Source organism: Gopherus flavomarginatus, chromosome 9 (assembly GCF_025201925.1).
Source record: "Gopherus flavomarginatus isolate rGopFla2 chromosome 9, rGopFla2.mat.asm, whole genome shotgun sequence".
Lineage (NCBI taxonomy): Eukaryota > Metazoa > Chordata > Testudines > Testudinidae > Gopherus > Gopherus flavomarginatus.
Window position 1 is genome coordinate 593,300 of NC_066625.1, and position 27,771 is coordinate 621,070.

General features: G+C 43.9%; 1 protein-coding gene and 1 pseudogene across 4 annotated transcripts; both read left to right on the forward strand.

Annotated features, from left to right (window-relative positions):
- Nucleotides 1-14: 14 nt before the first annotated feature.
- Nucleotides 15-27,530, forward strand: NSMCE1 (NSE1 homolog, SMC5-SMC6 complex component). Of its 4 annotated transcripts, none has more exons than XM_050967667.1 (8): nucleotides 15-128; nucleotides 6,547-6,690; nucleotides 21,308-21,429; nucleotides 22,723-22,800; nucleotides 24,282-24,446; nucleotides 25,639-25,755; nucleotides 26,653-26,773; nucleotides 27,244-27,530. In XM_050967667.1, exons 2-8 carry the CDS (start codon nucleotides 6,573-6,575, stop codon nucleotides 27,327-27,329), a joined length of 807 nt encoding a protein of 268 aa, XP_050823624.1. In that variant the 5' UTR covers nucleotides 15-128; nucleotides 6,547-6,572; the 3' UTR covers nucleotides 27,330-27,530. The 4 variants fall into 4 exon arrangements, with proteins under 4 accessions (XP_050823624.1, XP_050823622.1, XP_050823626.1 ...); XM_050967665.1 differs by lacking the exon at nucleotides 15-128 and adding an exon at nucleotides 1,273-1,413; XM_050967669.1 differs by lacking the exon at nucleotides 15-128 and adding an exon at nucleotides 1,275-1,413 and having other exon boundaries at nucleotides 24,300-24,446.
- LOC127058670 (uncharacterized) lies at nucleotides 19,039-19,186 on the forward strand (annotated as a pseudogene).
- Nucleotides 27,531-27,771: the final 241 nt, after the last annotated feature.

Here is a 27,771-nt window from a genome sequence, read left to right on the forward strand (position 1 = left end):
GCACTCAAGAGCCAAAAAGTGGGCAGCATGGCTCAGTGCATGATCTGATCCTGTGCTCCTAGAAAGGTGCTGGGAGAATCAACTGACTCCTCAAGAGAAAAGGTTTTCAACTTTCACGCTCCCTCAAGGTAACAGACTCTAATTCCCTAGGACCAATAACAGTGAGGGGTGAATTTCAGCCAAGGGCCTTCACCCAATGTTCAGAGCTAGGAATCTTTAGTAAAAGGCCAAAAATTTATGCGAACTGAAGAGAAAGCAGAGTACATTGTAAGCAAAAATATTCCAACTGATCTTGATAGCTGGGTTGCCTCATAGCAACCATGATTGTGATGGCCTGCAGTAATGCCCAGAGCAGCACACTGATGGCCTGAGGCGCCCACAGCCACACTAGCACACAGTGCCCATGATGGCACACAGCACCCCAACGGCCGGCAGCAGGCGAGGCAAGTGCGGGACATGAAAAGCCTGGAGAGCTCATGCAGTCCACCCCCCTGCCCAGCTGCCGGGACACGGGCCGCAGGGAACCCCAGGAGGGGGAGCTGTGGGACATACCCCAGGGGCTGTTTGCGCCAGGGGGCTGGCAGCTGTAGGAAGCTCAAGGGGACTGGCAATGTCAGGAACTGAGGGGGACGCAGGAGAGTACGGGGCAAGGGGAGGGGCAGAGCAGGATGGGGGGGTTGTTAGAGGGGAGGGGTCGCGCTGGGGGGAGTAGCGGCGCGGGCCGGGTTGTTGAAAGGGGAGGGGCAGAGCGCGGGGAGGGTTAACGGCGCGGGCGGGGTTATTGGAGGGGAGGGGCGCGCGGGGCGGGGGGATGTTGGGGGATGCGGGGGAGGAGCAGCGCGCGGGGCGGGGGGAGGGATAACGGCGCGGGCGGGGTTATTGGAGGGGAGGGGCGCGCGCGGAGTGGGGGGATGTTGGGGGAGGCGGAAGGAGGGATAACGGCGCGGGCGGGGTTATTGGAGGGGAGGGGCAGCGCGCGGAGTGGGGGGATGTTGGGGGAGGCGGGGGAGGAGCAGCGCGCGGGCGGGGTTATTGGAGGGGGAGGGGCGCGCGCGGGGCGGGGGGATGTTGGGGGAGGCGGGGGAGGAGCAGCGCGCGAGGCAGGGGGAGGGATAACGGCGCGGGCGGGGTTATTGGAGGGGAGGGGCGCGCGCGGGGCGGGGGGAGGCGGGGGAGGAGCAGCGCGCGAGGCAGGGGGAGGGATAACGGCGCGGGCGGGGTTATTGGAGGGGGAGGGGCAGCGCGCGAGGCGGGGGGGTGTTGGGGGAGGGGCAGCGGGCGGGGTTGTTGGAGGGGACGAGGCGGACGCGGATCAGCCGAGTTATCGATGTCAGCAGGCGACAGCGGCAAGCGCCCACTCCTCGAGTCCCGCCCGAAAAAGGAGGAGCGCCGGGCCAATCAGGGCAGGAAGGGGTGAGCGAGGGGGCAGGCGGAAGGTTGTTTTGTGGGGCAGGATAGGCAGTGGGGTAGGTAGGCGGGGGGCAGGGTAAGTTGGGAGGGGGGAGGGTAGATTGTGCAGAGTGGGAGGCGGTGGGGTAGGTAGGTGGCAGGGTAATTTGGGAGGGTATTGGGAGGGGGTAGGGTAGGATGTGGGAAGTGGGCGGAGGGGGTAGGGTAGGTAGGTAGGTGGCAGGGTAAGTTGGGAGGGGATAGGGTAGGTTGTGTGGAGTGGGAGGAGGTGGGGTAGGTAGGCTGAGGGCAGGTAAGTTGGTAGGGTATTGGGAGGGGGTAGGGTAGGATGTGGGGAGTGGGAGGAGGTGGGGTAGGTAGGTAGGTTGGGGGCAGGGTAAGTTATGGGAAAGGTAGGTTGTGTGGAGTGGGAGGAGGTGGGGTAGGTAGGTAGGTGGCAGGGTAAGTTGGGAGGGGGTAGTGTAGGTTGTGGGGAGTGGGAGAAGGTGGGATAGGTAGGTTGGTGGCAGGGTAAGTTGGGAGGGGGTAGGGTAGGTTGTGTGGAGTGGGAGGCAGTGGGGTAGGTAGGTAGCAGGGTAAGTTGGGGGGAGGGTAGGTTGTGGGGAGTGGGAGGAGGTGGGGTAGGTAGGTAGGTTAAGTTGTGGGGAGTGGGAGGAGGTGGGGTAGGTAGGTAGGTGGCAGGGTAAGTTGAGAGGGTATTGGGAGGGGGTGGGGTAGGATGTGGGGAGTGGGAGGAGGTGGGGTAGGTAGGTGGCAGGGTAAGTTGGGGGGAGGTTAGGTTGTGAGGAGTGGGAGGAGGTCGGGTAGGTAGGTAGGTGGCAGGGTAAGTTGGGAGGGGGTAGGGTAGATTGTGCAGAGTGGGAGGCGGTGGGGTAGGTAGGTGGCAGGGTAAGTTGTGGGTAGGGTAGGTTGTGGGGAGTGGGAGGTAGTGGGGTAGGTAGATGGCAGGGTAAGTTATTTGGAAGGCATTGGGAGGAGGTGGGGTAGGTAGGTAGGTGGCAGGGTAAGTTGGGAGGGTATTGGGAGGGGGTAGGGTAGGATGTGGGAAGTGGGAGGAGGTGGGGTAGGTAGGTAGGTTGGGGGCAGGGTAAGTTATGGGAAGGGTAGGTTGTGTGGAGTGGGAGGAGGTGGGGTAGGTAGGTAGGTGGCAGGGTAAGTTGGGAGGGGGTAGTGTAGGTTGTGGGGAGTGGGAGAAGGTGGGATAGGTAGGTTGGTGGCAGGGTAAGTTGGGAGGGGGTAGGGTAGGTTGTGTGGAGTGGGAGGCAGTGGGTAGGTAGGTAGCAGGGTAAGTTGGGGGGAGGGTAGGTTGTGGGGAGTGGGAGGAGGTGGGGTAGGTAGGTGGCAGGGTAAGTTGGGAGGGGGTAGGGTAGATTGTGCAGAGTGGGAGGCGGTGGGGTAGGTAGGTGGCAGGGTAAGTTGTGGGTAGGGTAGGTTGTGGGGAGTGGGAGGCAGTGGGGTAGGTAGATGGCAGGGTAAGTTATTTGGAAAGCATTGGGAGGAGGTAGGGTAGCTAGGTAGGTGGCAGGGTAAATTGTGGGGAGGGTAGATTGTGTGGACTGGGAGGAGGTGGGGTAGGTAGGTTGGGGCAGGGTAAGTTGGGAGGGTATTAGGAGGGGGTAGGGTAGCATGTGGGAAGTGAGTGGAGGTGGGGTAGGTAGGTTGGTGGCAGGGTAAGTTGGGAGGGGATAGGGTAGGTTGTGGGGAGTGGGAGGCAGTGGGTAGGTAGGTGGCAGGGTAAGTTGTGGGAAGGGTAGGATGTGGGGAGTGGGAGGAGGTGGGGTCGGTAGGTTGGGGGCAGGGTAAGTTGGGAGGTATTGGGAGGGGGTAGGGTAGGATGTGGGAAGTGGGTGGAGGTGAGGTAGGTAGGTTGGTGGCAGGGTAAGTTGGGAGGGGATAGGGTAGGTTGTGGGGAGTGGGAGGCAGTGGGTAGGTAGGTGGCAGGGTAAGTTGTGGGTAGGGTAGGTTGTGGGGAGTGGGAGGAGGTGGGGTAGGTAGGTGGCAGGGTAAGTTGGGGGGAGGGTAGGTTGTGGGGAGTGGGAGGAGGTGGGGTAGGTAGGTGGCAGGGTAAGTTGGGAGGGGGTAGGGTAGATTGTGCGGAGTGGGAGGCGGGGGGGTAGGTAGGTGGCAGGGTAAGTTGTGGGTAGGGTAGGTTGTGGGGAGTGGGAGGTGGTGGGGTAGGTAGGTAGGTAGCAGGGTATGTTATTTGGAAGGCTTTGGGAGGGGGTGGGGTAGGTAGGTAGGTGGCAGGGTAAGTTGGGAGGGTAGGTTGTGTGGAGTGGGAGGAGGTGGAGTAGGCAGGTTGGGGGCAGGGTAAGTTGTGGCGAGGGCATTGGAGGGGGTAGAGTAGATTTCGAGGGATTTGGAGGAGGTAGGTTCAGGGTAAAATTAATTCCCTGATTTGCAATTTAAAGGCAAGGGCACATGTTTATGAGACTTGAACTACCTAGTGAGCAAGAGGAACCTCAGCATTTCCCATGCCAGCTGCCTGCCTGGGGCTGGGCCTAGCAGGCCATCTTAGTAACACTCCAGCCCCGGGCTGTAGTGGCTGAAAGTTACCTCCATTGGAGGACTCTCTTTTTGCCAACGGTGACGTGAATTTGGTGGATCTCAAATCATTTCACAGCATGGAAAGCAACCATGTCACAACTGGCTGTAAGTGGGTGCCCAGTCAGTCAAGAGGCCAAAGATCACAGAGTCTGAATTGCTTCCTCTGACTGAATCTCCAGGAGAGCACAGTGGCCCATTGGCAGGGGCAGATGAAGCTATGAACAGAGTGGGCTTCAGTAGGTTTTGGTCAATTCACTTTAAAGAGAGAGCAGTCAAGGGTCTTGTGGCACCTTATAGACTAACAGACATAGTGGAGCATGAGCTTTTGTGGGTGAATACGCACTTTGTCGCCATCCACGAAAGCTCATATTCCAATACGTCTGTTAGTCTACAAGGTGCCGCAGGACTCTTTGCTGCTTTTACAGATTCAGATTAACAGAGCTACCCCTCTGATACTTTAAAGAGAGAATGAGCCCCAAACACACTGTAAACTTTTTGTGAATTTTCTTTTCATCCAGTCCCTGAAGCTATTGGTAAGACACTGCCCCTGGCAGTATACCCTCTGGCTGGTGATAGCTTTGAGAGTTTGGGGAGTAACTGAGCTCTTACATCTGTGTGGTGTGAATAGAGAAGTTACAAGTTCTGTTTCTGGTGCAAAGGCTACTTCAGTCTTACAGCATATTGTTTCCTGTGGTGGCATTTGGCATTAGTTAGAAAGGCCAGAGAGTAGAAACAGTATTCCATGTGCCAATGCTAAAGAAAAGTAAACAGTTCAGGATTTTAACATCATTTATTATGTGCTAGTATGACTGACAAATGTGGGCAGAATTGTTCAGTTCACAGAAGGGCTTAGGGTAGTGATTCTCAGCCAGGGTTATGTGTATCCCTGGGGGTATGCAGAGATCTTCCGTGGGGTACATCAACTCATTTAGATATTTGCCTCATTTTACCACAAGCTACATAAAAAGGACTAGTGAAGTCAGTACAAACTAAAATTTCATATAGACAGTGACTTGTTTTATATTGCTCTAGATATTAGACACTGAAATGCAAGTACAATATTTATATTCCAATTAATTATTTTATAATATATGGTAAAAATGAGAAAATAAGCAATTTTTCAGTAATAGTGTGCTGTGACAGTTTTGTATTTTTGTGTCTGATTTTGTAAGCAAGTCGTTTTTAAGTGTGGTGAAACTTGGTGTACTTAAGACAAATCAGACTCCTGAAAAGAGTAGAGTAGTCTTGAAAAGTTGAGCGCCACTAGCTTAGGATAACTAGTATTTATCACTTTGCCCTAATATTTGTTTCTTGCCTCTTTCTTATCTGGCTGTGGGTTTTCTCTCACTGAGGATGGTGTCCCAAAAGGTGTAGAAGTGTTCAGTGGGATGCTTTTATTTAGCACACAGACCACATGCTTGGCCTTTTACTATCTAGGCTATGTCTACACTATCCCGGGCAGCAATCGATACAGCGAGGATTGATTTATCGTGTCTAGTCTAGATGGGATAAATCGACCCGGAGTGCTCTCCTGTTGACTCCTGTACTCCAGCGCTGTGAGAGGCGCAGGCAGAGTTGATGGGAGAGCTGTGAAGACACCACGGTAAGTCGATCTAAGTACGTCAATTTCAGCTACGTTATTCTCATAGCTGAAGTTGCGTAACTTAGATTGATCCCCCCTCCTAGTGTAGACTAGGGCTAAGTAGACAAGACAATATTATTCTGATAAAATGACCAGAAGATGAATTGAACACAAAACTATACCGACTGTTTTATTGATTGTAATAATAATATCTAGCTTTTATATAACACTTTTCTTCAGTGGATCTCAAAGTGCTTTCTAAAGGATGTCAGTATCGTTTCCCTCATTTTACAGGTGGGGAAACTGAGACACTGAGAACTGTAATACCACTATTTCATTTGACTAGTACAATGGCATAATGCATGCAATGTTGTATTTCATATCTGAAAGAGTCCTGTGAAGTAGTGATAGTGTCTTCATAACAAATACCTTAGAACAGGGGTTCTCAAACGGGGGGTTGGGATCCCTCAGGGGATCGTGAGGTTATTACATGGGGGGTCATGAGCTGACCGCCTCCACTCCAAACCCTGCTTTGCCTCCAGCATTTATAATGGTGTTAAATAGATAAACAAGTGTTTTTAATTTATAAGGGGGTCTGGGTTGCACCCAGAGGATTGCTACGTGAAAAGGGTCATCAGTACAAAAGTTTGAGAACCACCGCCCTAGAACATCGATGTTAAGTCCTATGTGCATTCTGAGCTAAAACTTCATGAATGTGCTTGTTTGCCCTAATATAATTTCTTGTCTTGCTGGTATGTTCACTTTTTCCAGGAAAGGGATAGGATTAAAACTAAAGCTATGTGTGGAACTCCTAAAGGTACCTGTGAAATTGAAATCTCATTTGGAATCTTATATAAAGATCAAAATAATTTGTGCTGTTGGGAACTTATTTTTCTTTCTTCAGTATCAGATCTGGATTGATTTGATAGAAGGTATTTACAAATGTGCGTATAGATAAATATTTTGCTTGAATGTGTGCATCTAATTCCAGTTTATTCCTTCTGCAGCTTTCTAAACCTAGTGTAACATTTCAATGGCTACCCAGATGACTGATGGTCATCGACGGTTCCTGCAGGTGCTGATGTCTCATGGAATAATGGAAGGGTCGGTGGCTAGAACATTACACAGGGACTGCTGTGAAATCCATAAAGGTTAGTCTCATTTCCTGAGAAAAACAGCAGTGTAGTGAATGAGAGAACAGAGCAAAACTGGGTTTTCTATTGCACCCATCATATTCTGGGTATCCCAAAGTGCTTTCCAGAGCTACCAGTCAGGTAACATGTTGACTTTGTAGGCAAATTGTGTGCTAAGCAGTAGTACACACCTACCCTTACCAAGACCTCTTTTACTCAGGAAAATGGTCAGATCATTGAGGTTGTTGCTGACACTGACCCATTTAAAACTGAGCTCTCTCTCGTTTTCCTGGTCAGAAGCCAGTGAGACAGGCAGAGGGGATCTTGTTTTAATGCTCTAATCCAGGACTTTAGAACTCTTCATAAGCACCAGAGGTTCACTTGCACAGATCTGATTTCAGGAGTGGGGCCTAATTATACAAGCGGAAACAGCAAAACTGACTATAAATACATAGAGTAACAGCTGAATGAAAAGGAGATTTTCTTTAATTTCTTTGAACTACAGTAGTCAGGGTGTTATGTAGGCAGAAATATTTCAGAGAAGTGTGCTTTTTAAATGGGGAACTGAGTAGATCTTTCCCACATGAAGTAATATGTCACTAGTTCCAGGTTGCAGTGTTATATCTGACTGTCTAACAGATGTGCAGGTATCTCTAGAATATTAGTTGTCTTAAATCATGGCTCAGATTAAGCTGGTATGCAGTAGTACATCATACCAATGCCTCTCTTAAGCTACTTTCTTGTTCTTCAGAATCTCAGATTTAATGGGAAAAAGTAACTCTTTAGCTGTTATGATTGCAAAGAAAACCTCAGCACTGTGAACTGAATATAACCAGTGCAGAAATACCTACATGAGTCTGCAGAGAGCCTGGAACAATAGCTCAGAGGGTGAACTTCCCCTTTCATCTCAATGAGGGGTATGGGTTTGTCAACATGGAGGAGACATCGTAGAATCAGCTAGGGCAGGGGTAGGCAACCTGCGACACGCAAGCTGATTTTCATTGGCACTCACACTGCCTGGGTCCTGGCCACCGGTCCGGAGGGCTCTGCATTTTAAATTTAATTTTAAATGAAGCTTCTTAAAAATTTTAAAAACTTTGTTTACTTTACATACAACAATAGTTTAGTTATATTTTACGGACTTATAGAAAGAGACCTTCTAAAAATGATAAAATGTATTACTGGCATGCGAAACCTTAAATTAGAGTGTATAAATGAAGACTTGGCACACCACTTCTGAAAGGTTGCCGATCCCTGAGCTAGGGTATGACTTTTAAAGCATGCTAATGCCCCATGGGGAGTTATTCTGCACTAAGGGTACGTCCACACTACCTGCCGGATTGGCGGGTAGCGATCGATCTATCGGGGATCGATTTATCGCTTCTCGTCTAGAAGTGATAAATAGATCCCCGAACGTGCTCCCTGTCGACTCTGGAACTTCACCAGGGTGAGGGGCGGAAGTGTAGTCGACGGGGGAGCCGTGGCCATCGATCCCGCGCCGTGAGGACGGGAGGTACGTCAGTCTAAGATATGTCGACTTCAGCTATGCTATTCTTGTAGTGGAAGTTGCATATCTTAGATCGATTTCCCGCCCCCCCCCCCCATCCCCAGTGTAGACCAGGGGTAAGTGTGCTATTTTGTGGTTTAACATAATCCATTTTCAAATTAAAATCTATTCCAGTCTATTTCCCCATGTAGGCAAGCCATAACTCAGATGCCCAATGAGAGTTTATTTGTCACCATTGTTAACTATTCCATTCCTCATGTGAGAAAGGAGAAGGAAAGATCACAGAACTGCTCAATCTACTGTGAACTACATTTTATTTTAGCACCATTGGTAGGGTGGCGTTTGGGAGATACCACTACTTATTTTTGTTCCTTAATCAGAATGAGCCTAGTAAAGCCAGTGGGCATATTCAATCCCCTCTGAAGAAGCTCAGAGAGCAGGAACAATCCTATTTTAAACAGATGTGCAATTTCCCATGAGCAATATCGTATTGTGGTGACTAACATGAGTAAAACATGGGAAGAGTACCACTGCTTCCTCTGAGCCCCCTCAAATTCAAAACTGGCTTAAGTGTTTTCCTGAAAACACAAACGTCATTGTGCCTTGTTTGATAAAGATATGTATTGTAATTAGCAGAGAAGTCCTGAACCAGAGGTCTGGATCAGAGCAACATTGAACATTACGGCAAACTGTACAGCTTGTTCCCAGTTCTGGTCTTTCCACTAGAGATAAGAAAGTGTCATTACCACTATACAGGAGACTTCATCTGGAATACTGTGTGCAATTTTGGTCTCCTGTGTTCAAGAAAGATGGATTCAAACTGGACCAGGTGCAGAGAAGGGCTAATAGGATCAGAGGAATGGCAAATCTACCTTATGAGAGGAGACTTAAGGAATTTGGCTTGTTTAGCCTAACATAACAAAGGTTGAGGGGAGATTGATTGCTCTCTATAAATACATCAGAGGGATAAATAACTCTTCTCCCTCCCTGGCATTTAAATTGAGCGCCAGTGTTGGCACACATGGATATAAACTTATAGGATAACTTGGAGTATACAGAATCGTAGAATATCGGGATTGGAAGGGATCTCAGGAGGTTATCTAGTTCAACCCCCTGCTCAAAGCAGGGCTAATCCCCAAATGGCCCCCTTAAGGATTGAACTCACAACCCTGGGTTTAGCAGGCTAATGCTCAAACCACTGAGCTTTGGGGAGGAGGGTTAGCTCAGCGGTTTGAGCATTGGCCTGCTAAACCCAGAGTTGTGAGTTCCCTCCCTGAGGGGGCCATTTGGGGATTTAGTTGGGGATTGGCCCTGCTTTGAGCAGGGGGTTGGACCAGTTGACCTCCTGAGGTCCCTTCCAACCCTGATATTCTATGGATATAAACTGGCCATCAACAAATTAGATGAAGGTTTCTAACCATTAGGGGAGTGAAGTTCTGGAATGGGGAGCCATGGGGGCAAAAAATCTAACTGGTTTCACAACACAGCTGCATAAGTTTATGGAGAGAATGGTATGAGATCGCTTACAATGGTAAGCAGCCCATCTGTGACTGACAGTAGCAAATATCCCCAACGGCTGGAGATGGGACATTAGACGGGGAGAGTTCTGAGTTACTGCAGTGAATTCTTTCCCAGGTGTCTGGCTGGTGGGTCTTGCCAACATATTTGGGGTCTAACTGATGGCCATATTTGGGATCAGGAAGGAATTTCCCCCTGGTCAGATTGGCAGGGGCCCCGGGGTTTCCACCTTCCTCTGCAGCATGGGGCATGAGTCACTTGCTGGTTTGAACAAGAGTAAATGGTGGATTCTCCATAACTTGAAGTCTTTAAATCAGGACTGGTGGTTACTGAAGTCCTCAAGAGGTTATGGGACTATTAGAGGAGTGGGTATGTGAGGTTCTATGGCCTGTAATGTGCAGAAGGTCACACTAGAAGGATGATCACTATGGTACCTTCTGGCCTTAAAGTCTAGTTAAATAAAAGTTAGTGAAATAATTTATCAGAAGATTTCCTGAAAACAGAGTAGCACATCATAAAACTCCCACCTTCTAAGTACAGTGTATTCAGTGTGTATATATATACAGCCTGTGTGGGATGCAAAAAGGTTGTGAAATTACTCAGATGTGTTGGAGTTTTCAAATGTTATAACCACAATAAATACTCTACCTTAAAGGCCATGTGCCAAGTCAGGAGATTTTGTGGACAAAAGGATCCTGAACTTGACTCATTCAATAGAATATGATTTTACTTTCTTTACATTTATTTCTTGAGCAAACACTGAGCAATGTGACTGAGCTTTGCTTCCAAGGGCAAATACATCATGCTCTTCCTTGTTTTCTAACAGCCTCTAAATAGACCTAGTCAGTATATGATTTATTGTAGCATTACTGATGTGTACTAAACTAGGAAGTGTAGCATTTAATGTAGTTCTTCAAAGTTCTCTATATTCCTGGATATGGACTTCTTTATTGAAGCAGTGTGTCCAGATGCACTCAATGTCATTAAAGTAGTAGCATAATATCCTTATGATCACATCAAATCTAACATGCTATACAATTAGCATAATTCAGTTCAATTAAGATACCCCCACATCTATATCATCAGATGGTTGTATTCCAAGTGCTAGGACATTAGAGTGTGAAATTGGTTTTAAGTGTAAGAGGACACAAAAACAGCCCCTTTCAAATTATTAGGAAGCAAGTTGTAATGGGGTTCTACCCACCATAGGTGCACCTTGTGGCTGAGTCTGGAATTAGCTTTCACCTGGTCTTGCTCCCCCTTCCATCAGTTGCTCACAGTGTGACCTCTCTCTCTCTCCCAATAACTTAGGGTACTTCCTCTTCATAACGTAGCCCTCTGGCCCAGTCACTGTATCGTACTCCCTCTTCTTCAATATAATTCCACTAGACAAGCTGTCCATATGCTATCTTAGGCAGTCTTCTATTCCAAGATAGGTCCAGTGCCATTTTCCCAGTGGCTGGTAAGGGAACCCAGGTCTACCCACTACTTCAAGTTCCGGATCTTATGCCTAGCAACCTAGGTCTGCTCAATCAGAGACCTGTTGGTGTTTCCCTGGGCTCCATCCTACCTCATCTTTTTATCTCCTGGCTTATCTCTGGGTTGATCACTGAAGCATCCTGTGCATCCCATGGCTACTTCACCCTTCCCAGCCTCTCTAGTGCAGGATAGGATTCTAGGGCTTACTCTCCCCCTGGATTTCCTCCTTGTCCCTGGACAATTGCCTTTCCATCTAGGTAATGACTGCACAGCCATTTACTGCTCTCACTTCCTGGCTCTGTACTCCTAGCCCTGCTTCTCCAACAGGTGAGGTTCATCTGTAAGTAGCGCTTATCAAGCCCTGGCCTCCCTCCAGGTGCAGCATATACAGTTAACCCAGTTAAGGCTTGTGCGGGGCAAATACGCCATCACAGTTGTGTAATAGCTGACCTATGGAACACCATAGCTAGATGAAGTGATCACATTCCTTTCTAATGTTTGTCACGCTCACTTCTTCCATCATATTTCAAATTATTTTGTAAGCTTTTGGAGTTAGGGGGCATCTTTTTGTATGTATGTACACCACTTCTCTTAGTGGGGCTGAGATCCTGATTGGGCCTTAGATCACTACCGTGAATCAATAACACCAGAAGTGCTTTTATAGTATCTTCATCAATAGGATTGGAACATATGAGAGAAAGTGCTCTACATGTCTAGTGATGTATCTCTGGACTCACTTCCAGCACCCGTCACAGCGGTGCTCAGAATGACTGACTATTTTAAAACTTCAGTTAAAACACAAACATGCAGGATTGTTCAGGATAGAATTGTTTTATATCCGATTCTGTTAAAATGCCTTTTGCTGATCAAGCTGTGGTGTAAGTCTCCCCTGTGGATAAAACACATTATAGCAAACCTGAGAGAGCAAGGCAAACAACGGCAAACATGATTCAAGCTGTGCTCTTACTATTCCTATGATGTCCTTATCAGTTTGTGGGGGAAGCTTTTATCACTCCTGGTCACCTCTGTAATACCCTCTCCTCTTTCTAAAAATCTAAAAACCTGTATTTGTATTGTCATCGTGTGATAGAGCCTAGCATGAACCCTTCTTAAGGGGCTTGCGTTGGTAGGAGACTGAGGGGAATGGCATTCTTTTCTGAAAAGAACTGTGATCCTCCCACCTGCTGTTTCCTCATTTTGGGCTGGGGTTTTTTAAGCCAGTGTCTTCAACCTTTCCAGACTACTGTACCTCTTTCAGGAGTCTGATTTGTTTTGTGTACCCCAAGTTTCATTTCACTTAAAAACTACTTGCAGACATAAAAATACAAGTGTCACAGAACACTATTACTGAAAAATTGCTTACTTTCTCATTTTTACCATATAACTATAAAATAAATCAATTGGGATATAAATATTACATTTCAGTGTAAATTATGCAGAACAGTATAAACAAGTCATTGTCTATATGAAATTTTAGTTTGTATTGACTTTGCTAGTGCTTTTTATGTAGCCTGTTGTAAAACTAGGCAAATCTCTAGATGAGTTGATGTACCCCCAAGGGTACACATACCCTGCTTGAGAACCACTATTTTAACCTACCCTTGGCCCCACTAGCGTCTTCAACTACTGCCCCATTTCTGTTTAATTTCTAAGTTCATTAAGTGCACTGACTACAATCACTGTTTGGCTTTCCTCTCCAATTCCTTCCTAGACATTCCCCAATCAAGCTTCCACTCCTTGCACTCCACTGAAACCTCTCTTGCCAAATTCTCTAATGACCTCTTTTTAGCCATTGCTTAGAACCTGTACTGCAGCCTCATCTTCCTTGATCTGTTAGCTGCCTTTGACAGCAGGGATTTGGAGCAATCAAATTTTTCAATTGCTCCACTCCAGCTCCGGGCACAAACCTACTGCTCTGCACTCCAGCTCCGGGTTCCGCTCCAAAGCCCTGTTTGACAGTGTTGACAATGATCTTCTTGAAATCATGTCCTTTCTTGGCTTCCATGCCTCTGTCCTCTTCTGGTTCTCCTACTACCTCTTTAATCTCCCCTTCAGAATGTTCTTTGGAGGATCTTTCTTGTCCTCCCTTCACCTTTGTGTGGATGTTCCACAAGCCTGTGTTCTTTGTCCCCTACTCTTCTCCTTCTACATCTTATCTCTGGGTAAATTCGTCCACAAATACAAATTCAATAACCATCTCTATGCTAATGACAGTCAGATCTATCTCTTTACTCCCTTCTGTCTAAACTAAAATTTCATCCTGTCTCTGACATCTCCTTGTGGACATTTAACATTTAAGCTCAAATTGGCTAAAACAGAGCTGCTTTTCTCTCTCCTCTGCAAATCTAGTTGCCTCCTTTCTTAATCACTGTGGACAATACTGTCATCCTGCCTGTAACTTAGACCCATAACTTGGCTGTTGTCTTTGACTTGGAAATCTCTCTAAGTCCTCACCTCTGGGCTTTGTCTAAACCTTATCTATTCTTTACGCATCACATCTCTAAGATATGACCTTTCTTATCCACCCACACAGCTAAAATTCTTGGCCAAGCTCTCATCACCCCATCTCTGGATTTCTGCAACATCCCTCTTTCTAGCCTTGACAAATTCAATCTTGCCCTACCCATATCCATTCCAAATGCTGCTGTAAAGATCACTTTCCTAGGCCATTGCTTTGACCATGTCGTCCCTCTCTTTGCATCCCTCCACTGTTTTTCCCCCTTCTCTCTCACATCAAACATAAGGTGCTTGTCGTCATTTTCTAGGCCCTTTGCGGTCTAACCTCCTCAACTATCGTCTCCAATTTGCTATCCTGATTTTGATCCTCGCCTCTGATCAGCCCCTGGTGGCAGCCTCCATCGCCCACTTACTAGGTTTTCTTGCAAGCGCATTGGTGCTTTTTTTCCCCATGTTGCCCCTCATGCTTGGGAGGAACTCCCCATAAACATCTGTAAAACTAACTCATCCTCCTTCAAAACTCTCCTTTGCCATGATGCCTACAAAACCAGATCATAATTAATCTGCTGGTGTAGGACTATCGTGCTGACCGGTATTGTCTCACTGTTTCTTTGCATGCCCTGTCTGTATCCATATGTCACGTCTTGTCTTATCCTTAGATTGTAAGCTCTTTTGGGGGGCAGGCCTGTCTTTTTTTGTTTTGTTTGTTCAGCACCTAGCACAATGGGGTCCTGGCCCATGAGTGGGGCCCGTAGGCAGAATAGAAACAACTTTGTGGACTGTATCACTGAGCTAGCAGTCACTCATTCATTTCTCCCTGCCTTCTCACATACCAGCAAGCGCCTTTCTTCTCCAGCCTTTCTGTGCTTCCTTAATAACTGGGGGCACAGATATCAGGGCAGCTTTCATCTTTAATTACTACAGCTTCTCCCTGCCCCTTGAAAAGCACATCTTTCTCTATAATACTATTAGTATCCTATTGGTCATGGACTGAATAATGAGGTTTACACACTTCTCCCTCCATCTCAGGATTGTTGACCCAGCAGACCAGCATATTCTTTGCTTTAAAGTATTTGAATTTGACATGTTCTCAAAATAAATTTTCAGTATTGGTACATACTGCTGATTCCCTCTTTATCTTTCTAAGATTTGGCCAGTCATGAGGATTTTCTCTGTTCTCATTAAGCTGTGAAGAAAACTGAAAGGTCAGAGTCTTTACTTCCCCTTTTCTCCCCTTACACTTGGGGAGGCAAATTCATGTTGCATTTCAAGCCAATGGCAAGTGCTAATAAGCAGCCATCCTGTGTAATGTTTGTATAATTCATTATGAAAAGTAACTGTGTAGACTGAGTTAGCTATGTTTGATATAAAAATGACTTAAATAAAATACACGTGAAGTGCCCTTGATATGAGAGGAGAGAAGGGATTAGAGAAAATTGCTCCTTTTCCCTATTTGATGTTCAAAAGGAAATGTCTTAGCTTAAAGAAAGACTAATGTAAATTACACTACAAGTGTTTTATCTAACCGGATATGGTGGGTAGGGCTCGGAAGGAACTACCCAAGAGCAGCAGTGTTACGCTACAGCCCTACATTTCTTAAGCACCACAAATTTTGTGCTTTTTTGTGGTGAGATCTATAGTATCATTAAAGAAATTATATATGAGACAGAGGAGTTTCAGATCATCAGCTTCAGGAGCATTTTTGCAGAACTTCATCTTGTGCTTTTTTTAATATGTGGTTTTCTTGGAAAAAGCCCCAGCAGCTGCTTCTGTGTGGGACCCAGTGTGTTAATTATACTAAAATCTTGTCTGCCAAGCTCAGCTAGAGTTTTGTAGGATGTTTGTTATCTGTGGTGGAATTTGCATATACCTATCTGTTTGAAGAGAACATTATGCTACAATGATGATGTCTTATTTTACAGTGCCCAAGAGTGTGCTAGGTCCCTCCATAAGTGCAAATAAACATACATAGCTAGTTCTTCAGGGAAGAACTATCTAATTTTAGACATGACACAAGGAAGGGTGTCACAACAGTAGGGATGTGCTGAAGATGCACAGGGTTTTCAGCAATGAGATTATGAACTAATTTAGGGCTTGTCTGTAAGGGGAAAAAGCCCAGAACCTGGAGTAGCTGTTCTGCCCAAGTTCCCCTTTATTCTGCATTAGAGTGCCTTTGTGGTGTTCTGCATAATCCACTTTGACTTAGTTCTCATAGCTGTTGGGACAGAAGGAGTCTGAAGGAGGGGTCTGAAAGAGGAGGGTTTAGTGGCTTTGTGAACAGTTGTCTTCCCCCCCCTCACCCCCCCCCCCCCCGAGTCATGCTGGCACCCATCACTGGTTGTGGGAGCCTCCTTCCTGCCATTCCGAGCAGTTTGCAGATCAGTGATATGCAAGGACCATCTTATTTTCAAAGCAAACTTTTATCTATAGATTCCTGGAGTTTAAGGCCAGACAGGATCATTGTGATAATCTATTTTGGTGTCCTACGTACCACAGGCTACCCAGTGATACTTGCTTTGAGCCTGATGATTTGTGGTTGAACTAGAGAATATTATAGAAAGACATTCATCCAGTTTTGATTTAAAATCAATCCAATTGTTAATTACCCACACTTAAAAATCTGTGTCTCAGTTCCAGTTAGTCAATGCTGAACCATCAGTATAGCACGGTAGTACGTTGGTGGTGTTTTTAGGTTCATTGTAAGCCCAAAGTCCTGGTCACTCATGATCAGTAAAATGGCATGGCACTTTTATAAGAGTGTTAACCCTGTTATTCTGACCCAATTCCAACCCGAGTAATTCTGTTTTGCCTTCCTAAATTCCTCCTGCAGTTGGATACCTTCTTCTTTTTCTAAACTGTTGTGTGGTGTTACAAGCAACAGTGTTTTGGATAAATCTGCACTGCAGATCTGTGTGTAATGGGTTTGGGGGAACTGTATACATGTAGAATAACATTTATTACTAATAATGAAAAACAGGATACACATCCTAAGGATTAACAGCTAATGGTAAAGTCTGGTCAGAAGTCAAACACAGTTTAGATTGTAAGCTCTTTGAGGCAAGGACTATCTCTTAGGCACTGTACAAACCCTGAATTTCACCATGGGGGTGGAGTACGGAGGATGGGGCCTGTTCTTGGTTGGTCCCTAGGCACCACCATAATGAACATGATACATTTGAAAAACAAAACAAAATCAAAGCCAAATGCCCAGTCGTCCTCAAAAATCCCAACCAACCAAACAAAAACACAGACTTGTTCTGGTCTCTTTGCATGTGTGAATGCTGAATCTGAAAAATGCAGGAAAGCTAATGAAAAAGATGTTCTCAAGTATAACCCTGTGAATCAGTCAATATGGTAAATGCAGTTGTAACCTGTGAAATATTAAGTCTTCTTAATGTGAAGTGCACCTAACAATAATACAATTCTGTCAGATTTACAAGCAACTCTGGGTTTTCTTGTAAATGCTTTTTTTTCGTTTTGTTTTGCTTTTTTTTACATGTAATAATTACATGATTTGGCAAGATTTCCAAGTATGATGGGGCGCTTTTCACAGAAGGGTTTTTTTTTTAAGTTTGTATTTGAGGAATAATTAGATGAAATGGAGAAGTTAAGCATTTCTCAGTGACACTCACCTTTAGTTAGTCTGCTGTGAAATCAAAACTGAGCACCATAGATTTAAAATCCAAAGTAATCTTATAGTTTCATGGTTCATTCTGATTTTTGTTTAATGCTAAACCCTAAAAAATTATCAACATTGAAGATTATGGTATAGGTGTCATTTTTCTTAGCGTGGTTGTACTCTGAAAAGTGAATATTATATCGTTTCTCAATGACTTTTGCATTAAATCTGTTCTGAGTCAAAGTGGAAAGATGCAAGGTGCTGTTTTTACATTGTCACTTTTCAGAGTAGAACTTCACTTTTCTCTCCTTTGTAACTGACATCTGCATAGCTGGAGATTAAGTACACAAAATAGTGTAATATACCATATGCTTAGGCTATGTCAAGTAAGATTTGTAAATAAAGGGCCTGTCATATTTCTTAAAGTCCTTACTAACATTTTTTTATATAGTCTTTTGTCCTAAATAAGGGATCCCGAGGTTTGTATCTGCCCTTGTATGTATTCTGAAACTTACTAGGAAGCTATGGTTTCTCTGACCAATCCTGTGGTAAAGACTCCCTGGTCTTTATCTCTGTCATTACTTTGCTATTACTTTCCTTGTCTAAAAGGGGATGAATATTCAGCCCAGTGTCTGAGTCAGAATGATCATTAACCAAAAGGCAAAGCCGCATTTAGTTTGCTTTATACTCTCAGTACCTAAGAGAGGCACAGAGACCTCCAGTACAGATACAGTCCTTCGTTCCAGAGGGGACTTCCAGCTTGTGTTCTGGCCAGGGGTGTGTTGATCTGGTTTATTATTGAGAGTTGGTCTCAGACTTAAAATAAAATCAGATTTTGTTTGTTTACAATGTTCCATTTAGTTACTAGTCTGTAAACTGCCCTTGAACTCAGATAATTCCTGCCAAACCAAATGCTCCAATATACGCCCTATGCTTGTAGATAATGAGCTTGCTTCTAATGCTGCCACGTTATTGTCCATGTGCATATCTACTGAATGTTCAGGGCTGGGACTTATTTACAGAGAGGATAAAGAACACTAGTTGGTTCTAGCATATGCTTCGTTTTCTATGCTGTGAACGATTTTGCTTTATCTATTAGCCATGTCTTGGAACAGCGTTCTCCTCCCTTTCTCCTCAACTGAAAGCACAATAAATAGCTACATCTCTGATATGGCATTAGTTGAGACTGTGTTCTACACCTTAAAGAAAGAGACAATGTATTATTGTTACAGAAAGATCATCCACAATCACTTTTGGTAAACTGCAACTTTTTACCAAACTGATGTAGTTTAATTAAAAAATGTAAAAATGCAACTGGGCTGGAAACTGGTTATAGTTTGACATCTTGGATAAAAGGGTGTCTTGGCTTAGGTACATATCTTACACCAACCTGGATTGTGTGATGCCACAAGGCATCCTTTGATACCTCCAGAAGACTGCAGTTAAGCAGTATAAATAATGTATTTCCCAGAGCACTCGTTATTTCTAGCTATTTGACAAAGAGAAAAGAGGGCATGATCCCTTCTCCAAGGATTTTACAATCTGCAGACAGATGGTAGAGGAAAGTGTACAGCCTCTAAGAAGAGTGGTAAAGGTAGTGAGTGAATGGTCACATCTTGATAATATAAGATCAATCCTATCCAATTTTTTGCTCAGACCCAGTGTAAGTCAGTACAAAAATAATATATGATCAATTTCTGCCCATTCAGTTAGATTGTGGATTATGGATAGAAAGCATTCCAATACTAGTCATGTAGCACAGAGGAAGGTTATGAGTTTTGCTGCAGCTACTTCCAGTACCTTTGCACAGATACAGATGTAAAAAACTGTGTATTGAATGGATTTTTGAAACAGGGAGCTGGAATAGGAGCTTACTCCATCCACTCCGTGCATCAACTTGGTATTGCAGTGCTTCCAGGAATGGTGCACCTCCCATCTGGGAGAATGTTCTGGTTAACAGAAAGTGGAAAAAAAATGTTGTGTTACTGTCTCATTTCTAATGTTAATATATTTCTCATTTATTTTGGGTTAGTTATTTGTATTTTGGTTTTAGTTGAGGTGCTTCGGGGAGGGTGGGCTGCTTTTCTTAATTTTACTTTACTGTTGTTTATAGGTCATTTAAGTGGCTCGTTTCTTAGTCTATTTCATGTAGGTGCTCCCCTGCTCTCATTAGTGTACCTTCTAAAAGTGTGTGGTTTGGATCAGTCTTTCATCTGTGTCCCCACAGGAGAGAATTTTTCCATTCCTTTCTCCTTGAGAAAATGTCACTGTTTTAGCTTAGAGAGTAGTCTCTGTAAATGTTTTCCCCAGACTAGGAATAGTTTATAGGAGTAGAAGAGGAGTAAGATTTGAAATACTTTCCACATGGATTGTACACCTCTACCCCAATATAACGCAACCTGATATCACATGAATTCGGATATAACGCGGTAAAAGCAGTGCTCGGGGGCGGGGCTACGCACTTTGGTGGATTAAAGCAGTTTCACCTATAACGCAGTAAGATTTTTTGGCTCCCGAGGACAGCATTATATCGGGGTAGAGGTGTATTTTCTAAATGGACAACCTACCCTAAATTCTCAATTGCTGAGGGGCAATTGCTGTATTTGCTGCTAATATCTAAACTCAATTCTTAAATTTGTTCACCTAAATTTTGGGTTATTGCTGATTATGCACTATATGTATCTGATGACTTTTTAAAAACAAACTTTGTATTTGTGGATAATCTAAGCACTGTATGCAGATGTACAGACACTCTTTTCTTAAACTGTGTACTATATAATTTTTTAACAATAGCTTTAATAAAAATTTATAAATAGTTTAAGTGTGGCACCCTTTATTTCTCCTACACCACCACCAGTAGCTGTGCAGACTAATTTTACGGATGTTAAAATTATTGACCACAGCATTTGATTTCCCTCCATGGGGAGAGGATCTGCTAGTGCAGACTTTTATCTAAAATTCAAATGGTACAGTTGTCACCCAAAAGAAATATTTCTCTAGTGACCTCTCCTTAAAACTCATCTCTGCCATGATACCACCTTACCATGGTCAGGCAAATTAATAATGCAAACACATGCTTATTTTACTCTTACCTTGTTCTTCCTCATTTGTCAGTTTCACCCACCTTTGGAGTCCTGTCGTAAACCTAGATTGTGAGCTCGCTGGGGCAGGGACTGCCTTTGTATTACACAGGTGTACAGTACTTAGCACAGAAGGTCTAGTGCCCTGCCTGAGGCCTCCAGGTGCTCCTGTGATCCGGATAATATCTCTTGTAACTGAGACAGTCTAATGCCCTTTTAGTGACCATTCTTAATACTTCTGAGAGAGCTTGCAAGAAAAAACTTTATTAGTTCAAAAAGTTCTTTAGAATCAGCATTAAGTAGTATTTCAGATTTAGGGTGAAATCCTAGTCCCACTGAAGCCAATGGGAGTTCTGGCGGAATCTTTGCTTGGAGCTTTGTGGGGACCAGGACTGGTTCATCTGCTGTCTTCCATGACCCAGTGATGTCTGTGATGTAATTTCTGCTGCTGAATTTCTTGCTTATAAGATGTGGCACCAAATACTACAATGGCAGGTCCCTGAAGTCAGAATTTATCATCAATCCATGGTATGCAGGTAGCAAAGCTGCTGCTAGATTGTGAAAAGCGGAGCAGGAAAAGAAGCCAGGAAACCACATAAACAGAAGAGAGCATGGATATATTTGTTCATTATACACAAGATTTGATCCTATATGGTAACTTTTTATTCAATTGAAAAACTCCATTCAAGTTGACCAGCTGGAATGGATAATGTTGTGGATCCCAAAGAGCCAAGCAACAAACATAACGTGAGCACAGCTATTGAAGTCCCAAGGGCTGGACTCTTCTGAAATCGGGTGTTGTGTGTGTAATCAGCAGTGATATGAAAGGTGTACAGGAGAAGTACATGCCAGCTAAATGTAAAAGACATGTTCAAAACTGCCTGGGTGTCTCAAACTTTGTTGCCTAAGGCTTGGTTTTCAGTAGTGTGAGATTGGCTGTCTGACTAGCTAACCATCCTTTTTTTAAATTTCCAGTCTACTATGCTCATGATAAACCAGATGACTTCATCAATGTTGTTAACATCCATCTGCAGCCTTTCTTTATGCAGATCCGGAAAGGAATGTCTGAAGACGATGGGAGAACATATTACGCATTGGTAAGTGTGTGATATGCTGCCACCTTGTGGATTTAATTTCTAACTACTAGTACTGCTAACCAATGTCACATTTCAAAGATGCAGCAGCAGGGGAGAGTCATCTCTATACTTAACATAAAATTAATGTCATGCGTAACATATCAATGAAAAGTGCACATTCCTCCTAATACTTTTAGACTGGTAAGCTCATTCAGGCAGGGACTGTATTTTTGCCAGTGCTTAACAAATACAGCTACTATTTCTCTCTGTGCTCCAAATGCCATCCTTGAGTGTGAGGTATCAACAGAAGTACTGAAACAAAAGATTATAATAGCAATGTTATTTAGAGCAAATATTCAGACTCTTATGAATGAGGATGTGTCTGCCAGCACGCTTCTCACACTTAGGGCTCCTTCAGTCTTATGCTGACAGCTGCTCTAGAATCTACATGTAGAACAGGGAAGTGTGAGGATAAACTGTTCACATGATAGACACGAGGGAACGGAACATGGCAGCGAGGACTGTAGTAGTGTCTGATTTGTTTAGCATAAATATTAAGAGGTGGTGTTGCAATAAGATAAAAAGGAACTTTTTTTTTCTCTATATGTAACTTCATCTGGAAAGGTCTCAAACCTCCCCAACATGTTTTTTTTGCACCTGCTAATCAAAAATTCATCCAATATAAAAGATTTGCTAGGAAATGATTTCCCTGGAATTTCTGGATTGTAAATGTCAGTGAGAGAGAGCATTGTCTGGTGATTTCACAGGACTGGGAATCATGTGCTCTGTGCAACCTTGACCAATGCCGTTAGCTCCTGGTTCCTATTTTCTCTTGTGTAAAATAGGGCTAATAATATATAATGGTGGAAGATGCAAGAACAATACAAAGTATTGTTATTTTTAATAATCAAGTAGTGCCACCTATTAACCATAGTAAATTACTATTTGCTATTAGGTATTTTCATGATTTTTTGAATGCTGTTCTATTGTATCCCTTTCATCTCAACTTACCTCAGATGCTAAACCTTTATCTGAAGTACTGGCTTAGTATAAGTGAAAAATTCAGTCTCAACTTAGTCTCCATTTGCGCACACTGGGGAGTGTTTGCTCAGGAGAGGCCCAGGACTGGAATACAGGGGGTGCTGCAAGGGCAGGATTGATGTGTTTTTGTTGATAAAAGGTTTTGTCTCAAGAAAGAATGTTCCCCTTCATGCTGTTGCAACAAGTGACCTTTGTGTTATGCTAAAATAATTCATGCTTTGTTCTGGCTGGAAGTACAAAGGTAGTTTGAGTTCAATAATTGTTATTTTATAGGTGAATCTGGCAGAAACTGAAATAACTAAGATGGCATCTGACTATACAGAAAATGAGTTAGAATTGTTCAGAAAAACTGTAAGTACTGTATGTCATCTCATTATTCAGCAAATCAGACTGTTGGGGGAATGGTCTCCTCTTTAAAATAAAAGGAATAATCTGTGAAATCTTGAAGAATAAGCTACCATATTGGTTTAGTTTATAATTTTTAGTTGTACCACAAATCAATTGGAAAAATAGAAGTGTGGCATAAATCTATTCCCTCTTGGGGATAAATTACTGTTAAATCGAAATCAATAATGAGAAAGTGCTTCTCAGAGCAAGACTTGGCAGACCTGCTTTTAGTTTAATAATCATATTTCTGCAGCAGCACTGTCCCAGCATTCCCAGCAATGACTGGATAATTCTGTCTGGAAATAGAAGGTTTCAGGACCCCTTTAATATACAGTAGATTTTGACATAAATAATCTAGTACTTGGATTTGAAGATTGTGATAACCAACAATATGCAATCCACTTTTAGTCAGTGAATCATATGCACTGATAGCAATTGACAATGCCACCTAACAAGACAGGCAGACAGCTCTTGAACAGTTTTCAAAGCTCCAGACTCCTCCATTGGGTCCATATGCAATGTCCTGCTTCATGTGAACCAACGGTGTCATCACTAGCATTTCCCATGATAAGAATTCAGTATCTTGCTTTTTGTTGGTTTCTTGTTATAACGTTGTTCGGTTCTGTTCATAAAGAGTATAGTGAGTTTCTGTGATCGCTTGGAGACTGTGTATGTTTTGAGCCTACCAGTGCTAAAAATACATGTTCTTTATGGACTGCAAGGGTGATGTGTTGCTTGCCTAGAAGAAAATCCTCACTTGCCTCAGTGTGAAGTTTGTCCAAAGTTTCATCTACACTGACAGCTTTCAGAAATACTTACATTGTTGGTCTAAAACTGGAGCAGCTTCATTGATGAGATCAACAGTGTAGACCAGGCATAGGTTACTACCACTCTCATCTAGAGCTGCGCTGAGCCGAGATAGAGTGTGCTGAAAGTGCATGTGTCCTGCTTTCACTAGTACTCCCAAGATTTGTTGCCATCACAGATTTTGCACTGAAGCTAAACTAAAGACGATAGTATTGCTGAAAACTGGCAGTACCAATTCAGCCTAAGAATGTCAAGTACATTTACTTGTGCACATGAATCCAGTTGGAACAGATGGCTTCCTGATGGATAAAGATCTTTCATCAAGGAAATATGGATCTCAGGCCAAGTCAAGACACAGATTCCTCCCTGATGTGGAGGATGTATCATATATTCAGCATAATTACAGTGTATTAAAGGGGCTTCAACATTGCTTCCTGCAAGCCCCTATCTTGCAGTTTGAGTTGAGGAATTATCTCCCCTGTGGCAGGTTAACACTGTCAACAGCCTCTTAATTGGTTTAGTTTCCTGAACTATTTGCACTATATGTTGCATTTTATAGTGCTAGGTGCTGAAAAAAACCTCCACGTTGCCATTAACCCAGAACTGGGGCTAGCCAATTGTATGTTTTTTCTCATCAGATATTTTTCTTTCTGCAGATGGATGTGATCATCATATCAGAAAGTGGCTTTGCATCTTCCACAGATATTTTAAACCTGGCTGACCAACTTAAAACAAAGAAAATGAAGAAAAAGGAAGCAGAGCAAGTGCTGCAAAATTTGGTGCAGGATAAGTGGCTCTCTGAAGTAATTGCTTTATCTTGTAGAGACAGTCATTTTAGTAGCTTTGTACTTGTAGAGACAGGCATTTTAGTAGCTTTGACTGTTCTTTCTTACTGCTTTGACAGCCAAAAGTGCAGCTCTACTCTAAAGAGTGACTGTAAAAATAGTATTGGGTGAGCCCATTTTTATTGTCTCAATGATTCCATATAAAATGTACTAACTTTACAAGTCTTTGCATCTGGCTGTTCTGTAAGCTCACCCTAGGAGTTGACTAGGACAGAGCTCTTTCCTTCTCATGTATCATCACTAGTAGCAAAGGTTCTACAAGCCAAACAATACGGTTACATCTAGGATCTCATGCAAGGCAGCACGGTTCCATAGGTGTAACTGAGAAACATGCCGAAACACTCCCATAGTCTCCATGCCTGGGATGCTCTGGACACTTGCAGCTCTCCTTTAAATACTGAATTAGGGAAGTGGTTGTGCCAGTGCTGGTGTTAGCCCCACCAGAAAAGAGCTGGAGTGATAGTTCTACCCCTTATGTTGGCAAGCAGAAGTGACCATGTCTGTAAGTGGTGCTGTTGCTGTGCTCACGCTCTGCTCTTGGAGGTGTTTCACCTTGAATCTCTACACCGTCCTCTGCAACAGGCTCCCTTGGTCTGGGAGAGACTTTCAGAAATGTAAAGGACAGGTAAGTGCCCAATTCCTACTGAAAGTCAGGAGGCAACTCCCATTTGTGCCTTTGAAAATCTCTCCCTTTATTACATGTGTTAAGAAATGGTGCCAGATTTTCTTTCTTGATATTTCTCAGTAATCTAGGTATTTTAGAGCTGTGCCAAAGAGAAGTCCTGTCGCAAAGGTGTATGTTGTTGCATGGAATCCTACATTTTGTTAAGAATAATCTCTTTAACCTCTGTGGTCTTTGATGGAGGATGGGCAAATGCTTGCAGGGACCTGTAGCTTCCATGGTATGCATATTTATTAAAGATAAGGGAGCTTTTTCCTGCTGTTTTATGTTAACTAGGTGCAGTGCTTTGAGTGGAATTTGGATATTGTCTTTGGATTAGTCAGTGATTGGGCTCTGCTGGATGCTGAAAAGAAATGAACGTCAAGCTTTGCTTTTGCTAAAAGACAGAGAGTGAGGTCAGAAAAAGATCAAGAGTGAATTGTAAGAAACAATATTATAGTCTCACAGTTGGTGGTGTTGTTCCCTTAGCGAGATGGGGAGTACACGTTGCATACTCGCTGCATAATGGAGATGGAGCAATACATCCTCAGCAACTACCAAGACCTGGTGAGGAAATGTAACATCTGTCACAGCCTCGCCATCCAGGTAACAAATTAGGCTGGGCTTCCTCAGTAGGTGTCTGCTATTGAGAAACACTCTTGCATGATGGTAACTAAAGTATATGATATTTTTCTTTCTGAGCATTTGTTCTATGTTCAGACTGCTGTTGTAACCTGGCAGTGGTGTCCACAGTACACAAAATACCTATTCTGACCTATTCTGTTGCTGCTTGCTGTCACTGAAAAAACACTATGTGAACTTGGAGAAAGTGAGCTCAGCCAGGAGAACCCTGCATCCATCATGTTGGCTCCTGTCCCAGTCAGCTGAGCTGGGAGTGAATCTTTCCCTTTTTTACATGGGCATAACTGTTGTTAGCTATTCTAAACCACTGGGCTCTGCACATGGTGATTTCCCTGTCTGGCACGTGCATCCATCTTCACTCTTGGTGGTGGACGCTTTGGAATTGCTAGCATCAAGAGCTCTAGAATAAGCTGCCTTGAGGAGCTGGGTAGTGGCACTCCCACAAGCGCCCAGTCTTGTTCCAGCCTCTTATCAGGGGGATTAGAACTCTTCTCAGCTGCCGATTCCCCATTACTCATTCCCTGCCTCCTGCAGCTCGTTCTCTTCTCCAAGGCTTCCCCAACAGGCACGCTGTTCTGACACTCCTTTTCCCACCCACTTGTGGCTCCCAAGCCTTCTTGCTATGATTCTTTCCATCACTCCAACAAATGCCCATTTCCCAGCTCCCAAGTACGTATTTCCCTGTAACCTACACCAGCCTGTTTACAAGGCTCCTCCAGCTGGCAATGAAGTAAAATTCTCTCAAGTTAATGCTCTTACTTTGGGTCAGTAAGGCAGACTTTTTCCAAAGATGACATGCTTTGTAGCACTGAGAGGGAGACCAGAAATGCTTTCTATTAACAGTAACATTTCTCATTTCAGAGTCAAGTATGTGAAACCTGTGGAATTGGAATGCACTTGCCTTGTGCTGGGAAATATTTCAAAGCTCAGACGGAACCACACTGTCCCCACTGCAATGAGTTTTGGCCACATGAGATTCCAGGTAGCAAGCAAAACCATTTAAAAACTCTTGTATAATAATAGTTGGGCATGGACTGAGATATTTAATGGTGATACTTAAGTTACTGTAGTCATGAAGAGGTGACAGTGGATTGAACTTTCTTACTGGAAACTTCAAGTATTTCAGCTGGTGGATCTTTTTTTTGGTAATTTTGTGCACCTATAGCTATCACGGTTGTGCCTTTACTCCTGGAGTCCTACACTCTCTCTGCTACCAGCAGTATGTTGAGTGAAAAAAAATCTGGAAACATTCAGTTACACTGAAGCAGAAGCTTCTTGGAATTCCTCAATTTAACTAATGAAGTGGAACAGTTCTAATGGAAGTCACAAGCAAATATGAGTTTACACATTTTTAGCCCTTTAGAGCAAATTTGGAGCTCATGAAAGTGTATTGTCACAGTAACAACACAAAACAATTTTTGTTCACTAACATTGCATTGTTTCTTAACACAGAAATAAATCGGCCAGATTCCGAGTTGCCTTCAAGTGCCCCGAGGGAGAGGAGAAGAACCCCATCCTCAGGAACAAGGCGGCGTTAGAAAGACCAGTTTCAGTTAGAGCAGACATTTTCTTTCGCTGTCTTACGGATGCCCAATTGCAGTTTACTTCAGCGTTAGTGTAAAATGTGTCATTCTGAAACCAGGAATGCCTAGGGAACAAAGTCAACTTTCTTTTTATGGTTTGTTTTTACTTGGCTAAAATCTTGCTAGAAGTTTGAAAATAAAACTGTTGTGACTTTGGCCTCCCTGCTCAAAGGTCCTGCTTAGTTCCAGCACTGTTAAGAAGGTCAGCATAGCTACAGTGGAGGCTGTCATGGTATGTGTACATACCTATTGTTATTGCCAAAGGGGGACAGGGGGGCATTACATCTGCGTAGGAATGGGAGATTTGACTGCTGCTGCCTCAGTTGTGTAAGCTGAGCCACATAGACAGACCTTTATACTGTGCCCAGTCTTGTTAAATTAAATGGGGCTCTGCCCA